This window comes from Cuculus canorus, chromosome 34 (genome assembly GCF_017976375.1).
Source record: "Cuculus canorus isolate bCucCan1 chromosome 34, bCucCan1.pri, whole genome shotgun sequence".
In the NCBI taxonomy this organism is placed as follows: domain Eukaryota; kingdom Metazoa; phylum Chordata; class Aves; order Cuculiformes; family Cuculidae; genus Cuculus; species Cuculus canorus.
The window spans coordinates 1,099,871-1,122,303 of NC_071434.1; the positions used below are offsets into that span (position 1 = coordinate 1,099,871).

Here is a 22,433-nt window from a genome sequence, read left to right on the forward strand (position 1 = left end):
GGGCAATAAGGGGATTTGGGGGGCAATAAGGGGATTTGGGGGGCAATAAGGGGTTTGGGGGGCAATAAGGGGTTATGGGGGCAATAAGGGGTTATGGGGGGGCAATAAGGGGATTTGGGGGGCAATAAGGGGGTTATGGGGGCAATAATGAACCCCAATAATTATCCCATTAATGAAAGAGTCGTTCGCACGAGGATCATTTGCACGAGGATTTCACACGTGAGGGGGGACAAAAGTGCTCAGAGTGGGGGGACACAAAGTGCTTTGGGGTACAGTGAATGCCGTTAACGATCCCATTAACGACGGATCCCTTGCACGAGGATCCCCTGCACGAGGATCCATTGCACGAGGATCCCTCGCACGAGGATTTCACACGTGAGGGGGGACAAAAGTGCTCAGAGTGGGGTACATAAGTGCTTTGGTGCACAATGAATGCCATTAACGATCCCGTTAATAAAGGACCCATTGCACGAGGATCCCCTTTGCACGAGGATCCCTCGCACGAGGATCCGTCGCACGAGGATTTCACACGTGGAGGGGGACACACGAGTGCTCAGAGTGGTGGATGTGAGTGCTTTGGTGCACGGTGAACGCCGTTAACGATCCCATTAACGACGGAGCCGTCGCACGAGGATCCCTTTTGCACGAGGATCCGTCGCACGAGGATCCCTTGCACGAGGACCCGTTGCACGAGGGCCGTTTGCACGAGGCTTCCGGGGGGTTTCCCTCAGGGCTCGGGGGGGTCCCCGAGGAGGCGGCGCAGCAGGAGGGGGTCGTGGCCCCCCCCGAGGCAGAGGGCCCCCCCGAGAGCCTCGTGCAGCGCCCGACACGAGGCCGAGAGCGGCCGCAGCCCCACCGCCACCTCCCCCGCCAGCACCAGCGTCACCTGCGCACCAGTGACACCAGCGACACCAGTTAGGGACACCAGTAACACCAGTAGCACCAGTTACACCACACCAGGAACCCCCGAGCCCCTCCCAGTAACCCCTGAGCCCATCCCAGTCCCTCCCAGTAACCCATTAGTTCATCCCAGTGCCAACCAGTAACCCATTAGCCCAGCCCAGTGCCAACCAGTAACCCAAAAGCCCCTCCCAGTAACCCCTTAGCCCATCCCAGTGTCTTCCAGTAACCCAACAGCCCATCCCAGTGCCAACCAGTAACCCGTTAGCCCCTCCCAGTAACCCCCGAGCCCATCCCAGTAACCCCTTAGCCCATCCCAGTCCCTCCCAGTAACCCATTAAGCCCAGCCCAGTGCCAACCAGTAACCCTTTATCCCATCCCAGTGCCTCCCAGTAACCCATTAGCCCATCCCAGTAACCCCTTATCCCATCCCAGTGCCTCCCAGTAACCCATTAGCCCATCCCAGTGTCTCCCAGTAACCCATTAGCCCATCCCAGTTTCTCCCAGTAACCTGTTATCCCATCCCAGTAACCTCTTATCCCCTCCCAGTAACCCATTATCCCATTCCAGTGTCTCCCAGTAACCTCTTATCCCATCCCAGTGCCTCCCAGTAACCCATTAGCCCATCCCAGTGCCTCCCAGTAACCCCTTCTCCCCTCCCAGTCCCCCTGCAGCTCATCCCAGTGCCCCATTAGCCCAACCCAGTGCCAACCAGTAACCCCTTAGCCCCTCCCAGTAACCCCTTAGCCCCTCCCAGCCCCTCCCAGTAACCCCTTAGCCCCTCCCAGCCCCTCCCAGTAACCCCTTCTCCCCTCCCAGTGCCAACCAGTAACCCCTTATCACATACCAGTAATGCATTAGCCCATCCCAGTGCCTCCCAGTAACCCCTTATCCCATCCCAGTGGCTCCCAGTGCCCCATTACCCCCTCCCAGTGGCTCCCAGTGCCCCGTTCTCCCGTCCCAGTGGTTCCCAGTTGGCTCCCAGTGGTTCCCAGTGGCTCCCAGTGCCCCGTTCTCCCGTCCCAGTGGCTCCCAGTTGGCTCCCAGTGGCTCCCAGTTGGCTCCCAGTGGTTCCCAGTTGGCTCCCAGTGGCCTGTTCTCCCCTCCCAGTTGGCTCCCAGTGGTTCCCAGTGGCTCCCAGTTGGATCCCAGTGGCTCCCAGTGGTTCCCAGTGCCTCCCAGTGCCCCTGCAGCCCCTCCCAGTGCCCCTGCGGCCCCTCCCAGTGGCTCCCAGTAGCTCCCAGTACCTGCCGGCTGTCCCAGTTGATGTCCCAGTGCCCCCCAGTGCCCCTGCGTCCCCTCCCAGTGGCTCCCAGTAGCTCCCAGTACCTGCCGGCTGTCCCAGTTGATGTCCCAGTGCCGCAGGGCGCTGAGGCGCCACTCGCGGGTGAGGGCTCCGCTGAGCTCCCTGCGCTGCAGCCAATGGCGCCCCACGGCCAACAGCTCCGCCCGCCGCGACCCACGGAACCTGACCAGTATGGACCAGTACGGACCAGTAACCACCAGGACCGACCAGTAACCACCAGTAACCACCAGGACCGACCAGTACGGACCAGTACCAGTACCACTCTGCCCCCAGCGACGCCCTCTTGGACCCACTGCTGCTCCCAGTTCATCCCAGTGACACCCAGTCCATCCCAGTGACACCCAGTTCACTCCCAGTTCATCCCAGTGACACCCAGTCCATCCCAGTCACACCCAGTCCATCCCAGTGACACCCAGTTCACTCCCAGTTCATCCCAGTGACACCCAGTTCACTCCCAGTCACATCCAGTTCATCCCAGTGACACCCAGTTCACTCCCAGTTCATCCCAGTCACACCCAGTTCATCCCAGTGACACCCAGTTCACTCCCAGTGACACCCAGTCACACCCAGTTCACTCCCAGTTCATCCCAGTGACACCCAGTTACTCCCAGTTCACACCCAGTTCACTCCCAGTCACACCCAGTCCATCCCAGTGACACCCAGTTCACTCCCAGTCACTCCCAGTTCACTCCCAGTTCATCCCAGCCACACCCAGTTCACGCCCAGTTCACTCCCAGTTCACGCCCAGTTCATCCCAGTTCACTCCCAGTCACGCCCAGTTCATCCCAGTCATGCCCAGTTCACTCCCATTCACACCCAGTTCACACCCAGTTCATCCCAGTTCACTCCCAGTGACTCCCAGTCCATCCCAGTCACTCCCAGTCCCTCCCAGTTCACTCCCAGTCCCTCCCAGTCCCCCCAGTCCCCCCCGTACCTGACGCGGAAGTGGGCGGTGCCGCAGCCCGGGAGGGCGCTCCAGGCCTCGAGGAAGCGCAGCCGAGCGTCGCCCGCGGACAGCGCCGCCAGCGGCGGCAGCAGGGACTGCACCCGCGCCGCAAACTGCGGCGGCACTTCCGGTCAGCGCAGGGCGGGGCTTCCGGGACGGGGGGATAGGGGAGGGGGGCGGGGGGCGGGGCTTGGAGGTGAAGGGCGGGAGGTGTGGAGGGGCGGGGCTTGGGAGGCCAGGGAGGGGGCGGGGCTTGGGTGAGGGGCGGGGCTTGAGTGAGGGGATGATATGGGGCAGAGGGGTCGCTATGGGGCAGAGGGTCGCTATGGGGCAGAGGGTCCCTATGGGGCAGAGGGGTCTCTATGGGGCAGAGGGGTCCCTATGGGGCAGAGGGGTCTCTATAGGGCAGAGGAGTCTCTATGGGGCAGAGGGTTGGCTATGGGGCACAGGGGTCGCTATGGGGCAGAGGGGTCTCTATGGGGCAGAGGGGTCTCTATGGGGCAGAGGGGGTCTCTATAGGGCAGAGGGGTCTCTATGGGGCAGAGGGGTTCGCTATGGGGCAGAGGGTCTCTATGGGGCAGAGGGATCTTTATGGGGCAGAGGGGTCCCTATGGGGCAGAGGGGTCTCTATGGGGCAGAGGGGTCTCTATGGGGCAGGGGGGTCGCTATGGGGCAGAGGGGTCTCTATGGGGCAGAGAGGTCACTATGGGGCGGAGGGTTTGCTATGCGGCACAGGGATCTTTATGGGGCAGAGGGGTCCCTATGGGGCAGAGGGGTCTCTATGGGGCAGAGGGTCGCTATGGGGCAGAGGGGTCTCTATGGGGCAGGGGGGTTCGCTATGGGGCAGAGGGGTCTCTATGGGGCAGAGGGGTTTGCTATGGGGCAGAGGGTCTCTATGGGGCAGAGGGGTCTCTATGGGGCAGAGGGTCGCTTATGGGGCAGAGGGTCTCTATGGGGCAGAGGGTCGCTTATGGGGCAGAGGGTCTCTATGGGGCAGAGGGTCGCTTATGGGGCAGAGGGGTCTCTATGGGGCAGAGGGGTTTGCTATGGGGCAGAGGGTCTCTATGGGGCAGAGGGGTCTCTATGGGGCAGAGGGTCTCTATGGGGCAGAGGGGTCTCTATGGGGCAGAGGGTCGCTTATGGGGCAGAGGGTCTCTATGGGGCAGAGGGGTTCGCTATGGAGCAGAGGGGTCTCTATGGGGCAGAGGGTCTCTATGGGGCAGAGTGTTCGCTATGGGGCAGGGGGGTCTCTATGGGGCAGGGGGGTCTCTATGGGGCATAGGGTCTCTATGGGGCAGAGAGGTCCCTATGGGGCAGAGGGGTCTCTATGGGGCAGAGGGGGTCCCTATGGGGCAGAGGGGGTCTCTATGGGGCAGAGGGTCTCTATGGGGCAAAGGGTCCCTATGGGGCAGAGGGGTCGCTATGGGGCAGAGGGGTCTCTATGGGGCAGAGGGGGTCGCTATGGGGCAGAGGGGTCGCTATGGGGCAGAGGGGTCTCTATGGGGCAGGGGGGTCTCTATGGGGCAGAGGGTCGCTATGGGGCAGAGGGGGTCGCTATGGGGCAGAGGAGTCTCTATGGGGCAGAGGGGTCGCTATGGGGCAGAGGGTCTCTATGGGGCAGAGGGGTCGCTATGGGGCAGAGGAGTCTCTATGGGGCAGAGGGGTCGCTATGGGGCAGAGGGGTCTCTATGGGGCAGAGGGGTCGCTATGGGGCAGAGGGGTCTCTATGGGGCAGGGGGGTCGCTATGGGGCAGAGGGGTCGCTATGGGGCAGGGGGTTCGCTATGGGGCAGAGGGTCGCTATGGGGCAGAGGGGTCGCTATGGGGCAGGGGGGTCGCTATGGGGCAGAGGGGTCGCTATGGGGCAGAGGGTCGCTATGGGGCAGGGGGGTCGCTATGGGGCAGGGGGTTCGCTATGGGGCAGAGGGTCGCTATGGGGCAGGGGGTACCTCTTTGGCTTTGATCGTGCGCCGGTGTTGGGGCGGCAGCAGCAGCCGTGGGTCGGGGGGCGCTCGGGCGCTATGGGGCGCGGACTGCGCCGTGGGGCACTGCGAGAGGCCCTGTGCCGCCCCACGGCACCCCGAGAGCCACCGCCAGAACTGGGGGGCCTGGGGGGCAGAGACCCCGTCACCCCCAAACACCCCAAAACACCCCGGAGACCCTCAAAACCCACTCCTGCCCCACAGCTGCCCCACAGCTGCCCCATAACTGCCCCATAGAGCCCCCCAGCCCCACAGCTGCCCCATAGCTGCCCCACAGCTGCCCCATGGAGTCCCCAGCCCCATAGCCGCCCCATAGCTGCCCCATAGCTGCCCCATAGAGACCCCCAGCCCCATAGCTGCCCCACAGCTGCCCCATAGAGCCCCTCAGCCCCACACCTGCCCCATAGCTGCCCCATAGCTACCCCATAGCCGCCCCGTAACCGCCCCATAACCGCCCCATAGCTGCCCCATAGCTGCCCCCCATCTGCCCCATAGCTGCCCCACAGGTGCCCCACAGGTGCCCCATAGCTGCCCCATAGCTGCCCCACAGCTGCCCCCCATCTGCCCCACAGCTGCCCCATAGCCGCCCCACAGCTGCCCCATAGCTGCCCCATAGCTGCCCCCATCTGCCCCACATCTGCCCCATATCTGCCCCCATCTGCCCATCTGCCCCATAGCTGCCCCATAGCTGCCCCACAGCTGCCCCATAGCCGCACCATAGCTGCCCCATACCTGCCCCACAGCTGCCCCCCATCTGCCCCACAGCTGCCCCATAGCCGCACCATAGCTGCCCCATAGCTGCCCCATAGAGTCCCCAGCCCCACAGCTGCCCCACAGCGGCCCCATAGCTGCCCCACATCTGCCCCACAGCTGCCCCACAGCTGCCCCACAGCTACCCCATAGCTGCCCCCCATCTGCCCCATAGCTGCCCCACAGCTGCCCCACAGCTGCCCCATATCTGCCCCATATCTGCCCCACATCTGCCCCATAGCTGCCCCATAGCTGCCCCATGGCTGCCCCACAGCTGCCCCATATCTGCCCCACAGCTGCCCCATATCTGCCCCATAGCTGCCCCATAGCCGCCCCACAGCTGCCCCATAGCTGCCCCATAGCTGCCCCACAGCTGCCCCACAGCTGCCACATAGCTGCCCCATAGCTGCCCCACAGCTGCCCCATGGCTGCCCCCCAGCTGCCCCACAGCTGCCCCATATCTGCCCCATAGCTGCCCCCCAGCTGCCCCATAGCTGCCCCACAGCTGCCCCATGGCTGCCCCCCATCTGCCCCACAGCTGCCCCATATCTGCCCCATATCTGCCCCATGGCTGCCCCACAGCTGCCCCACATCCGCCCCACAGCTGCCCCACAGCTGCCCCACAGCTGCCCCCCAGCTGCCCCATAGCTGCCCCCCAGCTGCCCCACAGCTGCCCCACGGCTGCCCCACAGCTGCCCCCCATCTGCCCCACAGCTGCCCCACAGCTGCCCCACAGCTGCCCCCCAGCTGCCCCATAGCTGCCCCCCAGCTGCCCCACAGCTGCCCCACAGCTGCCCCACAGCTGCCCGATATCTGCCCCACAGCTGCCCCATAGCCGCCCCACGGCTGCCCCACGGCTGCCCCACAGCGCCCCCTCACGTCTCGGCAGCGCAGTGTCGCTGCTCTCTTCCCTTCGGGCGCCGCCGCCGAGAGTTCGATGCAGAGTTTCTTCTCCTCGGGGGTCACTGAGCAGCCTGGGGGCAAAAAGGGGGTTCGGGGGGGATTTGGGGGGTCAGGGGCGGATTTGGGGGTTCAGAGGGTGGATTTTCGGGGTTCGGGGGGGATTTGGGGGTTCAGGGGTGGATTTGGGGGTTCAGGGGGGATTTGGGGGGGAAAAAGGGGGGATTTGGGGGTTCAGGAGGGGGATTTTGGGGGTTCAGGGTTGGATTTGGGGGTTCAGGGGGCGGATTTGGGGGTTTAACGGGGGGATTTGGGGGTTCAGAGGGGGATTTGGGGATTCAGGAGGGGGATTTGGGGGTTTAATGGGGGAATTTGGGGGTGATTTGGGGGTCCAAGGGGTGGATTTGGGGGTTCAGGGGTGGATTTGGGGGGTTCAGAGGGTGGATTTGGGGGTTCAGAGGGTGGATTCGGGGGTTCAGACAGTGGATATTGGGGGTTTAGGGGTGGATTTGGGGTCCAAGGGGTGGATTTGGGGGTTCAGGGGTGGATTTGGGGGGTTCAGAGGGTGGATTTGGGGGTTCAGACAGTGGATATTGGGGGTTTAGGGGTGGATTTGGGGGTTCAGGGGTGGATTTGGGAGTTCAGAGGGTGGATTTTGGGGGTTTAATGGGGGGATTTGGGGGGGATTTGGGGGTTCAGGAGGGTGATTTGGGGCTTTAGGGGTGGATTTTGGGGGGTTCAGGGGTGGAATTTGGGGGTTCAGGGGGTGATTTTGGGGGTTCAGGGGGGATTTGGGGGTCCAAGGGGTGGATTTTGGGGGTTCAGGGGTGGATTTGGGGGTTCAGGGTTGAATTTGGAGGTTCAAGGGTGGATTTGGGGGTTCAGGGTTGGATTTGGGGGTTCAGGGGTGCCTCACCGCTGAGGCTGAGGTGCTGCAGGGGCTCCCCAGGAGTTGGGGGGCTGCGGCCGAAGGACAGAGTCCCCCCTTTCAGCTGCGCCCACACAACGCGGAACCCCCCGAAAAGGCGGAGGGGTCTGAGGAAAAGGGGGGGCAAAAAGGGGGGGTCAGGGGGGAAAAGGGGGAAAAAGGGGGGATTTGGGGGGGAAAGGGGGGATTTGGGGGGAAAAGGGGGGATTTGGGGGGGGAAAAGGGGATTTGGGGGGGGAAAAGGGGATTTGGGGACAAAAGGGGGGATTTGGGGGGGAAAAGGGGGGGATTTGGGGGGAAAAGGGGGGATTTGGGGGGAAAAAAGGGGGGATTTGGGGGGAAAAGGGGGGGATTTGGGGACAAAAGGGGGGATTTGGGGGGGAAAGGGGGGGATTTGGGGGGAAAAGGGGGGGATTTGGGGACAAAAGGGGGGATTTGGGGGGGAAAGGGGGGGATTTGGGGGGAAAGGGGGGGGATTTGGGGACAAAAGGGGGGATTTGGGGGGGAAAGGGGGGATTTGGGGGGAAAAGGGGGGGATTTGGGGACAAAAGGGGGGATTTTGGGGGAAAAGGGGAGGATTTGGGGGGGAAAGGGGGGATTTGGGGGGGAAAAGGGGAGATTTGGGGGGAAAAGGGGGGGATTTGGGGGGAAAAGGGGGGATTTGGGGGGGAAAAGGGGGGATTTGGGGGGAAAGAGGGGGATTTGGGGGAAAAGGGGGATTTGGGGGGGAAAAAGGGGGGATTTGGGGGGGAAAAGGGGGATTTGGGGGGGAAAAAGGGGGGATTTGGGGGGGAAAAGGGGAATTTGGGGGGGAAAAAGGGGGGATTTGGGGGGGAAAGGGGGGATTTGGGGGGAAAAGGGGGGATTTGGGGGGGAAAAGGGGGATTTGGGGGGGAAAAAGGGGGGATTTGGGGGGGAAAAGGGGAATTTGGGGGGGAAAAAGGGGGGATTTGGGGGGGAAAGGGGGGATTTGGGGACAAAAGGGGGGATTTGGGGGGGGGAAAGGGGGGGATTTGGGGGGAAAAGGGGGGATTTGGGGGGAAAAGGGGGGATTTGGGGGGAAAAAGGGGGGATTTGGGGGGAAAAGGGGGGATTTGGGGGGGAAAGGGGAGATTTGGGGGAAAAGGGGGATTTGGGGGGAAAAAGGGGGGATTTGGGGGGGAAAGGGGGATTTGAGGAGGAAAAGGGAGGATTTGAGAGGGAAAAGAGGGGATTTGGGGGGAAAAATGGGGATTTGGGGGGAAAAAGGGGGATTTTGGGGGGGAAAATGGGGATTTGGGGGGAAAAATGGGGATTTGGGGGGGAAAAAGGGGGGATTTGGGGGGGAAAAGGGGAATTTGGGGGGGAAAAAGGGGGGATTTGGGGGGGAAAGGGGGGATTTGGGGGGGAAAAGGGGGGATTTGGGGGGGGAAAAGGGGATTTGGGGACAAAAGGGGGATTTGGGGGAAAAGGGGGGGATTTGGGGGGAAAAGGGGGGATTTGGGGGGAAAAGGGGGATTTGGGGGGAAAAAGGGGGGATTTGGGGGGAAAAGGGGGGATTTGGGGGGGAAAGGGGGGATTTGGGGGGGAAAAGGGGAGATTTGGGGGGAAAAGGGGGGATTTGGGGGGAAAAGGGGGATTTGGGGGGAAAAGGGGGGATTTGGGGGGAAAAGGGGGATTTGGGGGGAAAGGGGAGATTTGGGGGAAAAGGGGGATTTGGGGGGGGAAAAAGGGGGGATTTGGGGGGGAAAAGGGGGGATTTGGGGGGAAAAAGGGGGGATTTGGGGGGAAAAGGGGGGATTGGGGGGGAAAAATGGGGATTTGGGGGGGGGAAATGGGGATTTGGGGGGAAAATGGGGATTTGGGGGGGAAAAGGGGGATTTGGGGGGAAAGGGGGGATTTGGGGGGGAAAGGGGGGATTTGGGGGGAAAAGGGGGGATTTGGGGGGGAAAAGGGGAATTTGGGGGGGAAAAAGGGGGGATTTGGGGGGGAAAGGGGGGATTTGGGGGGAAAGGGGGGGATTTGGGGGGGAAAAGGGGGATTTGGGGGGAAAAGGGGGGATTTGGGGGGAAAGGGGGGATTTGGGGGGGAAAAGGGGGATTTGGGGGGAAAAGGGGGGATTTGGGGGGAAAGGGGGGATTTGGGGGGGAAAAGGGGGATTTGGGGGGAAAAGGGGGATTTGGGGGGGAAAAAGGGGGGATTTGGGGGGAAAGAGGGGGATTTGGGGGTTCAGAGGGTTTTGGGGTTCAGAGGGGGTTTTTGGGGGCACCTCGAGATCTCGATCTCCTCCTCCAACACCACCTCCGACTCCTCCTGAGACACCAGTACAGACCAGTACGGACCAGTACAGACCAGTACAGCTCAGGGAGCGCTCCCAGTGCCCCCCCAGTGCCTCCCAGTGCCCCCCCCAGTGCCCCCCAGTGCCTCCCAGTGCCCCCCAGTGCCCTCCCAGTGCCTCCCAGTGCCCCCCAGTGCCCCCCAGTGCCTCCCAGTGCCCCCCCAGTGCCCCCCAGTGCCTCCCAGTCCCCTCCATCTCCCTCCCAGTGCCCCCCAGTGCCTCCCAGTGCCCCCCAGTCTCCTCCCAGTGCCTCCCAGTGCCCCCCCAGTGCCTCCCAGTCCCCTCCATCTCCCTCCCAGTGCCCTCCAGTGCCTCCCAGTGCCCCCCAGTGCCCCCCATCTCCCTCCCAGTGCCCCCCAGTGCCTCCCAGTGCCCCCCAGTGCCCCCCATCTCCCTCCCAGTGCCCCCCAGTGCCCCCCAGTGCCCCCCCCCAGTCTGACCAGTGCCTCGGGGGGCTCGGGCTGCCCCCCCAGTTTCAGTTCCAGTTTGCTGAGGGCGGTGTTGACGTCGTCCCCATCGTCGCTCCCCTCCGGCTCTGCGCTGAACCCCAATTCGTCGATGTGGTACTTGGGGGGCAGTTTTGGGGGTGTCTGATGAGTTTTGGGGTTCCCGGAAGGGGGCGATTGGGGGTCTCAGGGTGGGCTTTGAGGTGCATTTTGGGGTCCCCGATGGCTTCTGAGGTGGATTTTTGGGGTCCCAGAGTGGGTTTGAGGTGGATTTTGGGGTCCCCGATGGTATTCGAGGTGGATTCTGGGGTCCCAGGGTGGGTTTTGGGGGTCCCAAAGTGGATTTGGGGGTCCCAGGGTGGATTTTGGGGGTCCCTGGGTGGATTTTGGGGGTCCCTGGGTGGGTTTGAGGTGGATTTTGGGGGTCCCGAAGTGGATTTTGGGGTCCCAGGGTGGGTTTTGGGGGTCCCTGGGTGGATTTTGGGGTCCCCAATGGTTTTCAAGGTGGATTTTGGGGGTCCCAGAGTGGGTTTGAGGTACTTTTTGGGGTCCCCAGTGGCTTCTGAGGTGGATTTTGGGGGTCCCAGAGTGGATTTTGGGGTCCCAGGGTGGGTTTTGGGGGTCCCTGGGTGGGTTTGAAGTGGATTTTGGGGTCCCCAATGGTTTCTGTGGTGGATTTTGGGGGTCCCAGAGTGGATTTTGGGGTCCCAGGGTGGGTTTTTGGGGGTCCCAGAGTGGGTTTGAGGTGGATTTTGGGGTCCCCAATGGTTTCTGAGGTGGATTTTGGGGGTCCCAGGGTGGATTGTGGGGTCCCAGAGTGGATTTTGGGGGTTCCAGAGTGGTTTTGAGGTAGTTTTTGGGGTCCCCAATGGTTTCTGAGGTGGATTTTGGGGTCCCTTTGATGGTTTTTGGGGTCCCTTTGTTGGTTTTTGGGGTCCCTTTGGAGTATTTTTGGGGTCCCTTTGTTGGTTTTTGGGGTCCCTTTGGATATTTTTGGGGTCCCTTTGTTGGTTTTTGGGGTCCCGGGGGTGGTTTTGGGGTCCCCGGGGGGGTTTTGGGGTCCCTTTGGTTTTGGGGTCCCTTTGGATGTTTTTTGGGGTCCCTTTGTTGGTTTTTGGGGTCCCTTTGATGGTTTTTGGGGTCCCCAGGGTGGGTTTTGGGGTCCCCGGGGTGGTTTTGGGGTCCCCGAGGGGGGGTTTTGGGGTCCCTTTGGATGTTTTTGGGGTCCCCGGGTAGGTTTTGGGGTCCCCGTTGGTGGGTTTTTGGAGTCCCCGGGGTGGGTTTTGGGGTCCCTTTGATGGTTTTTTGGTGTCCCTTTGGATGTTTTTGGGGTCCCCTGGGGGTTTTGGGGTCCCCTGGGTGTGGTTTTGGGGTCCCCGGGGGGTGGTTTTGGGGTCCCTAGGGTGGGTTTTGGGGTCCCGGGGGCGGTTTTGGGGTCCCCGTTGGTGGTTTTGGGGTCCCTTTGATGGTTTTTGGTGTCCCCGGGGTGGTTTTGGGGTCCCCTGGGGGTGGTTTTGGGGTCCCCGGGGGGGGGTTTGGGGTCCCGGGGGTGATTTTGGTGTCCCCGGGGGGGTTTTGGGGTCCCCTGGGGGTTTTGGGGTCCCGGGGGGGTTTTGGGGTACCTGTATGGCGGCGAAGCGCAGCGCCTCCTGGCGGGAGCAGAGGATCTCGCGGCTCAGCAGCGCCCGACGGCTCTGCTCGAACAGCAGCGACAGACGGCGCGCGTCCCGCTGGGGGCAACGGGGCCGCTGGGGGGCGCTGCGGGGCAACGGGGGGCAACGGGGGGCAATGGGGGTAAAGGGGGGCAAAGGGGCCGCTGGGGGGCGCTGCGGGGCAACGGGGGGCAACGGGGGGCAATGGGGGCAATGGGGGCAACGGGGCCGCTGGGGGGCGCTGGGGGGCGCTGGGGGGAAATGGGGGGCAATGGGGGCAATGGGGGGCAATGGGGGGCAATGGGGGCAATGGGGGCAATGGGGGGCAATGGGGGGCAATGGGGGCAAAGGGCAACGGGGCCGCTGGGGGGCGCTGCGGGGCAACGGGGGGCAACGGGGGGCAACGGGGGGCAATGGGGGGTAATGGGGGGCAAAGGGGCCGCTGGGGGGCGCTGCGGGGCAATGGGGGGCAACGGGGGGTAATGGGGGGCAATGGGGGCAATGGGGGGCACTGTGGGGCAATGGGGGGCGCTGGGGGGCAATGGGGGGCAACGGGGGGCAATGGGGGGCAATGGGGGGCAATGGGGGTAATGGTGGGCAATGGGGGGCACTGGGGGGTAATGGGGGCAATGGGGGGTAATGGGGGGCACTGGGGGGCAACGGGGGGTAATGGGAGGTAATGGGGGGCAATGGGGGGTAATGGGGGCAACGGGGGGTAATGGGGGGTAATGGGGGGCAATGGGGGGTAATGGGGGCAATGGGGGGTAATGGGGGGTAATGGGGGCAACGGGGGGCAATGGGGGGTAATGGGGGCAATGGGGGGTAATGGGGGGCAATGGGGGGCAATGGGGGGCACTGGGGGGCACTGGGTGGTAATGGGGGGCGCTGGGGGGCAATGGGGGGTAATGGGGGGCAATGGGCAACGGGGGCCGCTGGGGGGCAATGGGGGGCAATGGGGGGGCAACGGGGGGCAATGGGGGGTAATGGGCAATGGAGCGCAATGGGGGGCAATGGGGGCAATGGGGGGCAATGGGCAACGGGGGGTAATGGGGGGCAATGGGCAATGGGGGGCAATGGGGGGCAATGGGGGACAATGGGGGGCACTTGGGGGGCAATGGGGGGCAATGGCGGGGCACTTGGGGGGCATTGGGGGGCAATGGGAGGGGTATTTGGGGCAGTAGGGGGTAGTTAGGGGGCAGTTGGGGGGCTGTGAGGGGCAGTTGTGGGGCAGTGTGGGGCACTGTGGGTCAGTGTGGGTCAGTTTTGGGGCACTGTGGGGCAGTGTGGGTCACTGTGGGGCGCTGTGGGTCAGTGTGTGTCAGTTGTGGGTCAGTTGTGGGGCACTGTGGGTCAGTGTGGGTCACTGTGGGTCAGTGTGGGTCAGCCGTGGGGCGCTGTGGGGCGCTGTGGGTCAGTTGTGGGTCGCTGTGGGTCGCTGTGGGTCAGTGTGGGTCAGTTGTGGGGCACTGTGGGGCAGTGTGGGTCACTGTGGGTCAGTGTGGGTCAGCCGTGGGGCGCTGTGGGGCGCTGTGGGTCAGTTGTGGGTCGCTGTGGGTCGCTGTGGGTCAGTGTGGGTCAGTTGTGGGTCACTGTGGGTCAGTGTGGGTCACTGTGGGTCAGTTGTGTGTCAGTTGTGGGGCGCTGTGCGTCAGTGTGGGGCGCTGTGGGGCGCTGTGGGTCAGTGTGGGTCACTGTGGGTCAGTTGTGGGTCAGTGTGGGGCACTGTGGGTCAGTTGTGGGTCAGTGTGGGTCAGTTGTGGGTCGCTGTGGGTCGCTGTGGGTCACCTGCGGGTGGAGCTGCAGCTCAAAGGGGTATCTGAAGCGCAGCAGCAGCTCCGAATCCTCCACCACATTCTGAGCCCAAAGCGACAGCGAAGAGTCCAACCACCTGCGACCCATAGCGACCCATAGAGAGACCCATAGCGACCCATAGCGACCCATAGCGACCCATAGAGAGACCCATAGCGACCCATAGCGACCCATAGCGTGACCCACAGCGACCCATAGAGAGACCCATAGCGACCCATAGCGTGACCCATAGCGTGACCCATAGCGACCCATAGAGAGACCCATAGCGACCCATAGCGACCCATAGCGTGACCCATAGCGACCCATAGAGAGACCCATAGCGACCCATAGCGACCCATAGCGTGACCCATAGCGACCCATAGAGAGACCCATAGAGACCCATAGAGAGACCCATAGCGACCCATAGCGACCCATAGCGTGACCCATAGCGACCCATAGAGAGACCCATAGCGACCCATAGAGAGACCCATAGCGACCCATAGCGACCCATAGCGTGACCCATAGCGACCCATAGAGAGACCCATAGCGACCCATAGAGAGACCCATAGCGACCCATAGCGACCCATAGCGTGACCCATAGCGACCCATAGAGAGACCCATAGCGACCCATAGCGACCCATAGCGACCCATAGCGTGACCCATAGCGACCCATAGAGAGACCCATAGCGACCCATAGCGACCCATAGCGTGACCCATAGCGACCCATAGAGACCCATAGCGACCCATAGAGAGACCCATAGCGTGACCCATAGCAACCCATAGAGAGACCCATAGAGACCCATAGCGACCCATAGAGACCCATAGCGACCCATAGAGAGACCCATAGCGACCCATAGAGACCCATAGCGTGACCCATAGCGACCCATAGCGACCCATAGTGACCCATAGAGACCCATAGCGTGACCCATAGCGACCCATAGCGACCCATAGTGACCCATAGAGACCCATAGAGAGACCCATAGCAACCCATAGCGACCCATAGAGACCCATAGCGACCCATAGAGAGACCCATAGCGACCCATAGAGACCCATAGCGTGACCCATAGCGACCCATAGCGACCCATAGTGACCCATAGAGACCCATAGCGTGACCCATAGAGACCCATAGCGACCCATAGAGACCCATAGCGACCCATAGTGACCCATAGCGTGACCCATAGAGACCCATAGCGACCCATAGAGACCCATAGAGACCCATAGCGTGACCCATAGCGACCCATAGAGAGACCCATAGCGACCCATAGCGACCCATAGAGACCCATAGCGACCCATAGAGAGACCCATAGCGACCCATAGAGACCCATAGCGTGACCCATAGCGACCCATAGCGACCCATAGTGACCCATAGAGACCCATAGCGACCCATAGCGAACCATAGCGACCCCATAGAGACCCATAGAGACCCATAGAGACCCATAGCGACCCATAGCGACCCATAGCGAACCATAGTGACCCCATAGAGACCCATAGAGACCCATAGCGACCCATAGCGACCCATAGCGACCCATAGCGAACCATAGCGTGACCCATAGCGACCCATAGAGAGACCCATAGAGACCCATAGCGACCCATAGAGACCCATAGAGACCCATAGCGAACCATAGCGACCCATAGAGACCCATAGAGAACCGTAGAGTGACCCATAGTGACCCATAGAGTGACCCATAGCGACCCATAGTGATCCATAGCGACCCATAGCTGTCCCATAGCGACCCACAGTGACCCATAGAGCCCCATAGCAACCCACAGCTGCCCCATCGCTGCCCCATAGCGACCCATAGCGATCCATAGCGACCCATAGCGGCCCCATAGCTGCCCCACAGCTGCCCCATGGCTGCCCCATAGCGCCCCCCAGCCCCCCCGTACCGTGCGTGCAGGCGCGTGCTGCGGGTCAGGGGGTCGCTGTGGGGCAGCTGTGGGGCAGCCGTGGGGCGCACCCCCCCCCACGGGGCGAGCAGAGCTCGGACGGCCTCGGGGGGCAGTGGGGGGGGAGGGGGGACCGGGGGGGGCTCCACTGGGGGGGGAAAAGGGGGGGGCAGGTTAGGGGGAGGAGAGCACCCCAAAAACACCCCTCTGCCCCACAACTGCCCCACAACTGCCCCCCCTCTGCCCCACAATTGCCCCATTGCCCCTCCCCATTGCCCCGCCCCTCCTCTTTGCCCCTCCCCATTGCCCCTCCCCTCTCCCCAATGCCCCTCCCCGTTGCCCCGCCCCTCTCCCCTTTGCCCCATCTCCCTTTTGCCCCTCCCCTTTGCCCCTCCCGTTGCCCCGCCCCTTTCCCTGTAGCCCCGCCCCCTCCCTTTGCCCCTCCCCCTCCCTTTGCCCCTCCCCTCCCTTTGCCCCTCCCCTCTCCCCGTTGCCCCGCCCCTCTCCCCATTGCCCCTCCCCTTTGCCCCTCCCGTTGCCCCGCCCCTCTCCCTTTTGCCCCGCCCCCTCCCCATTGCCCCCTCTCCCGTTGCCCCTCCCCTCTCCCCGTTGCCCCGCCCCTCTCCCCATTGCCCCTCCCCTTTGCCCCTCCCGTTGCCCCGCCCCTCTCCCCTTTGCCCCGCCCCCCTCCCCATTGTCCCCTCTCCCGTTGCCCCTCCCCTCTCCCCGTTGCCCCGCCCCTCTCCCCATTGCCCCTCCCCTTTGCCCCTCCCGTTGCCCCGCCCCTCTCCCCTTTGCCCCGCCCCCTCCCCATTGTCCCCTCTCCCGTTGCCCCTCCCCTCCCCATTGCCCCGCCCTTCTCATCGTAGTCCCGCCCCCTCCCGTAGCCCCGCCCCCTCCCGTAGCCCAGCCCCTCTCCCCGTAGCCCCTCCCTCTTCCCTTTGCCCCTCCCTTCTCCCTTTGCCCCTCCCCTCTCCCCGTTGCCCCTCTCCCCATTGCCTCTCCCCTCTCCCTTTGCCCCTCCCCTCTCCCATTGCCCCCATTGCCCCGCCCCTCTCCCGTAGCCCCGCCCCTCTCCCCGTTGCCTCCCCTCTCCCCTTTGCCCCTCCCCTTTGCCCCTCCCCCTCCCCTTTGCCCCTCCCCTCTCCCCTTTGCCCCTCCCCTCTCCCGTAGCCCCGCCCCTCTCCCGTAGCCCCGCCCCTCACGCCGGGGGGGCCACATGTGGCTCAGGTCAATGTCCGGAGCGGTCTCAGGGCCGCCCCTCCGCCCCTCCCCCCACTGCTCCTCCTCCTCCTCCGAAGGGCGAAGGAAAGACAGCGCCTCAGGGGGGCCGAGACCTGCGGGGGGGGGACGGGGACACATAGAGACACCCCCGGAGACACCCCCAGGGACAGAGAGACCCCCAGGGACACCCCCAGGGACACAGGGGCACCCCCAAGGGCACCCCCAGACACATAGAGACACCCCCGGAGACACAGGGGCACCCCCAAAGACACCCCCAGGGACACAGGGGCACCCCCGGAGACACAGGGGCACCCCCAGAGACACAGGGACCCCCCAGAGACACCCCCAGACACAGAGAGACACCCCCAGAGACACAGGGACACCCCCAGAGACACAGGGACCCCCCAGAGACACCCCCAGAGCCACAGAGACACCCCCAGAGACACAGGGACCCCCCAGAGACACCCCCAGAGACACAGGGACACAGGGGCACCCCCAGGGACACAGGGGCACCCCCAGAGACATAGAGACCCCCCAGACCCAGAGAGACACCCCCAGAGACACAGGGGCACCCCCAGAGACACCCCCAGAGACACAGGGGCACCCCCAGACCCAGAGAGACCCATAGAGACCCCATAGAGACCCATAGAAACCCATAGGGACACATAGAGACACCCCCGGAGACACCCCCAGAGCCATAGAGACCCATAGAGACCCACAGAGACCCCATAGAGACCCATAGAGACACCCCCAGACCCACAGAGACCCACAGAGACCCACAGAGACCCCACACAGACCCATAGAGAACCACAGAGACCCATAGAGACCCCCCCAGACTCATAGAGACACCCCCAGAGAACCCCCACACCCATACTGCCCCCCCAGACCCATACTGCCCCCCCACACCCATAGTGACCCCCCAGACCCATAGAGACCCCCCTAGACCCATAGAGCCTCCACACACCCATAGTGACCCCCCAGAGCCATAGGGACCCCCCAGAGCACCCCAGACCCACAGAATGCCCTCTAATGGCCCCAGAACCCCCTCCAATGCCCTCAGGACCCCCATAATCCCCCATAATCCCCCCATAACCCCCCATAATCCCCCCATAACCCCCTCTAATGCCCTCAGGACCCCCCATAATCCCCCATAATACCCCCTCCAATGCCCCCAGGACCCCCCAAAAGCCCCCATAATCCCCTCAGAACCCCTTCTAATGCCCCCAAGACCCCCCAAATGCCCCCAAGATCCCCTCTAATGCCCCAAAGACCCCATCTAATATTCACATATCCCCCTCAAATACCCCCATAACCCCCTCTAATGCCCCAAGGACGCCCCTAAAGCCCCCATAATCCCCCTTAATCCCCCCTAATGCTCCCAGAACCCCCTCTAATGCCCCCAAGACCCCCTCTAATGCCCCAAAGACCCCATATAATACCCCCATAACCCCCTCAAATACCCCCATAATGCCCTCTAATGCCCTCAGGACCCCCCATAATCCCACATAATCCCCCATAATCCCCCATAATGCCCTCATAATCCCCCAATAATCCCTCATAATCCCCCATAATCCCCTCATAATCCCCCATAATCCCTCATAATCCCCCATAATCCCCCATAATCCCCCCTCTAATGCCCTCAGGACCCCCCATAATCCGCCATAATCCCCCATAATGCCCTCAGGACCCCCCATAATCCCCCATAATCCCTCATAATCCCCCATAATCCCCTCATAATCCCCTCATAATCCCCCATAATCCCTCATAATTCCCCATAATCCCCCATAATCCCCCCATAATCCCTCATAATAACCCCTCCAATGCCCTCAGGACCCCCCAAAAGCCCCCATAATCCCCCATAATCCCCCATAATCCCCCCTAATCCCCCCTAATCCCCCCAGTACCGAGCAGGGCGCAGGCCTGGGCGACGGCGTGGGCGACGGAGCGGGCGAAGCAGAGGCGCAGGCGGAGGCGGCGGCCGTTGGGGAGCCGCAGGCGCAGCGGCCGATGTCGGGGTGCGAAGAGCAGGCGAGCGTCGGCGCCCACGCCCGCGGCGTCGAGGGAGCGCCAGGGCGTCAGCAGCCATCGCCCCCGCTGACACCACCACAGCGCGTGGTCCGACCAGTCCCGAGCCGGGCCTGGGCCATACGGGGGGATAGGGGGGATATAGGGGGGCTATAGGGGCTATGGGGGGGATAAAGGGGGGCTATGGGGGCTATAGGGGGGCTATAGGGGCTATAGGGGGGGATAAAGGGGTGATATGGGGGCTATAGGGGGGCTATAGGGGCTATAGGGGGGGATAAAGGGGTGATATGGGGGCTATAGGGGGGCTATGGGGGCTATAGGGGGGGATATAGGGGGGCTATGGGGGCTATAGGGGGGCTATGGGGTCTATAGGGGGAGATAAAGGGGGGCTATGGGGGCTATAGGGGGGCTATGGGGTCTATGGGGGGAGATAAAGGGGGGCTATGGGGGCTATAGGGGGGCTATGGGGGCTATAGGGGGAGATAAAGGGGGGCTATGGGGTCTATAGGGGGAGATAAAGGGGGGCGATGGGGGCTATAGGGGGGCTATGGGGGCTGTAGGGGGAGATAAAGGGGGGCTATGGGGGCTATAGGGGGAGATAAAGGGGGGCTATGGGGTCTATAGGGGGGCTATGGGGTCTGTAGGGGGAGATAAAGGGGGGCTATGGGGTCTGTGGGGGGGCTATAGGGGGAGATAAAGGGGGGCTATGGGGGCTATAGGGGGGCTATGGGGTCTGTAGGGGGAGAAAAAGGGGCGCTATGGGGTCTATAGGGAGAGATAAAGGGGTGCTATGGGGGCTATAGGGGGGCTATGGGGGCTGTAGGGAGAGATAAAGGGGTGCTATGGGGGCTATAGGGGGGCTATGGGGGCTATAGGGGGGCTATGGGGTCTGTAGGGAGAGATAAAGGGGCGCTATGGGGTCTATAGGGGGAGATAAAGGGGCGCTATGGGGGCTATAGGGGGAGATAAAGGGGCGCTATGGGGGCTATAGGGGGGCTATGGGGTCTATAGGGGGAGATAAAGGGGCGCTATGGGGGCTATAGGGGGGCTATGGGGTCTATAGGGAGAGATAAAGGGGCGCTATGGGGGCTATAGGGGCGCTATGGGGTCTATAGGGGGGCTATGGGGGCTATAGGGGCGCTATGGGGTCTATAGGGAGAGATAAAGGGGCGCTATGGGGTCTATAGGGGCGCTATGGGGTCTATAGGGGGGCTATGGGGGCTATAGGGGGGCTATGGGGGCTATAGGGAGAGATAAAGGGGCGCTATGGGGTCTATAGGGGGGCTATGGGGTCTATAGGGAGTGATAAAGGGGCGCTATGGGGTCTATAGGGGGGCTATGGGGTCTATAGGGAGAGATAAAGGGGGGCTATGGGGTCTATAGGGCGGCTATGGGGGCTATGGGGGCTATAGGGGGGGTATAGGGGGGCTGTGGGGTCTATGGGGGCGCTATGGGGGCTATAGGGGCGCTATGGGGTCTATGGGGGCGCTATGGGGGCTGTAGGGGGGCTCTGCCGTCTACAGGGGGCGCTGTGGGGCCTATGGGGGCTCTGTCCCCCCTTATCGCTGTGGGGCAGAGGGAGAGGGGCGGATATGGGGCGGAAACCCGAGGGGAACTGTGAGCCCCGATAAGAGCCCCCCGGAGCCTCTATGGGGCCGCTGTGGGGCAGAGCTGGGGGGCATCTATGGGGCAGAGCTGGGGGGCATCTATGGGGCAGAGCTGGGGCAGAGCTGGGGCAGAGCTGGGGGGCATCTATGGGGCAGAGCTGGGGCATCTATGGGGCAGAGCTGGGGCCTCTATGGGGCAGAGCTGGGGCAGAGCTGGGGCAGAGCTGGGGGGCCTCTATGGGGCAGAGCTGGGGGGCATCTATGGGGCAGAGCTGGGGGGCATCTATGGGGCAGAGCTGGGGCAGAGCTGGGGCAGAGCTGGGGGGCATCTATGGGGCAGAGCTGGGGGGCATCTATGGGGCAGAGCTGGGGCAGAGCTGGGGCAGAGCTGGGGGGCATCTATGGGGCAGAGCTGGGGGGCATCTATGGGGCAGAGCTGGGGCATCTATGGGGCAGAGCTGGGGGGCATCTATGGGGCAGAGCTGGGGCAGAGCTGGGGCAGAGCTGGGGGGCCTCTATGGGGCAGAGCTGGGGGGCATCTATGGGGCAGAGCTGGGGCATCTATGGGGCAGAGCTGGGGGGCATCTATGGGGCAGAGCTGGGGCCTCTATGGGGCAGAGCTGGGGGGCATCTATGGGGCCTCTGGGGCCTCTATGGGGCTGAGGTGTGGGGTGGGCAGTTATGGGGCAGGGATCTATGGGGCAGGGATCTATGGGGCAGGCACTTATGGGGCAGGGATCTATGGAGCAGGGAGCCATGGGGCAGGCAGTTATGGAGCAGGGATCTATGGGGCAGGGATCTATGGGGCAGGGAGCTGGGGGGCAGGGATCTATGGGGCAGGCAGTTATGGGGCAGGGATCTATGGGGCAGGGAGCTATGGGGCAGGCAGTTATGGAGCAGGGATCTATGGGGCAGGAAGCTATGGGGCAGGCAGTTATGGAGCAGGGATCTATGGGGCAGGGAGCTATGGGGCAGGGAGTTATGGGTCTGGGAGTTATGGGGCAGGCTCTATGGGGCAGGATCTATGGGGCAGGACCTATGGGGCAGGGAGCTATGGGGCAGGACCTATGGGGCAGGGAGCTATGGGGCAGGATCTATGGGGCAGGGAGCTATTGGGCAGGGATCTATGGGGCAGGACCTATGGGGCAGGGAGCTATGGGGCAGGATCTATGGGGCAGGGAGCTATGGGGCAGGGAGCTATGGGGCAGGCAGTTATGGAGCAGGGATCTATGGGGCAGGGAGCTGGGGGGCAGGGAGCTATGGGGCAGGGAGCTATGGGGCAGGGATCTATGGGGCAGGCTCTATGGGGCAGGGAGCTGGGGGGCAGGGATCTATGGGGCAGGGAGTTATGGGGCAGGGAGCTATGGGGCAGGGAGCTATGGGGCAGGCTCTATGGGGCAGGATCTATGGGGCAGGGATCTATGGGGCACTCACCGATCTTCTCGGCGATGAGCACCATGAGACCCCCGACGTGGAGGTCACCGGTGACGCGGAGGGCGATGGTCTGTGGGGCGGCCGTGGGGCGGCCCTCCGCTATGGGGCACGGCTGCCCCACGGCGTGACCCTCCTCCACCTCCACGCGCAGCTCGAAAGAGCCCTCGAGGGCCTCTGCGCCCCTCACCTTCAGCCCCGACATCGCCGCCGCTCCTCTGCCCCACGGCGAAGCCCCTCACGGCCCCTCTGCCCCACGGCGAAGACACACGGGTCAGTTCTGCCCCACAGCGAAGACACATGGGTCAGTTCTGCCCCACAGCAAAGACACATGGGTCAGTTCTG

At 63.2% G+C, this 22,433-nt stretch overlaps 1 protein-coding gene across 1 annotated transcript; it reads right to left on the minus strand.

The window, feature by feature from the left end:
* Positions 1 to 212: 212 nt before the first annotated feature.
* Positions 213 to 22,363, minus strand: LOC128849834 (fermitin family homolog 3-like). The gene is made up of 14 exons (XM_054052459.1): positions 22,092 to 22,363; positions 18,930 to 19,163; positions 16,957 to 17,138; positions 15,802 to 15,944; positions 13,912 to 14,014; positions 12,097 to 12,204; positions 10,469 to 10,594; positions 9,960 to 10,003; positions 7,700 to 7,818; positions 6,763 to 6,857; positions 5,101 to 5,259; positions 3,141 to 3,265; positions 2,230 to 2,368; positions 213 to 886 (listed from the first exon to the last, which is right to left on the minus strand). Exons 1-14 carry the CDS (start codon positions 22,291 to 22,293, stop codon positions 728 to 730), a joined length of 1,938 nt encoding a protein of 645 aa, XP_053908434.1. The 5' UTR covers positions 22,294 to 22,363; the 3' UTR covers positions 213 to 727.
* Between the last annotated feature and the right edge of the window lie 70 nt (positions 22,364 to 22,433).

Excerpts from the sequence above, each read along its gene's own strand:
- LOC128849834 (XM_054052459.1), bottom strand. The coding sequence starts at position 22,293 with ATGTCGGGGCTGAAGGTGAGGGGCGCAGAGGCCCTCGAGGGCTCTTTC. Across the intron at positions 12,205-13,911 it reads AGCTGCAGCTCCACCCGCAG|CGGGACGCGCGCCGTCTGTC; the intron begins GTGACCCACAGC and ends CGTTGCCCCCAG. Across the intron at positions 6,858-7,699 it reads GCAGCACCTCAGCCTCAGCG|GCTGCTCAGTGACCCCCGAG; the intron begins GTGAGGCACCCC and ends TTTTGCCCCCAG.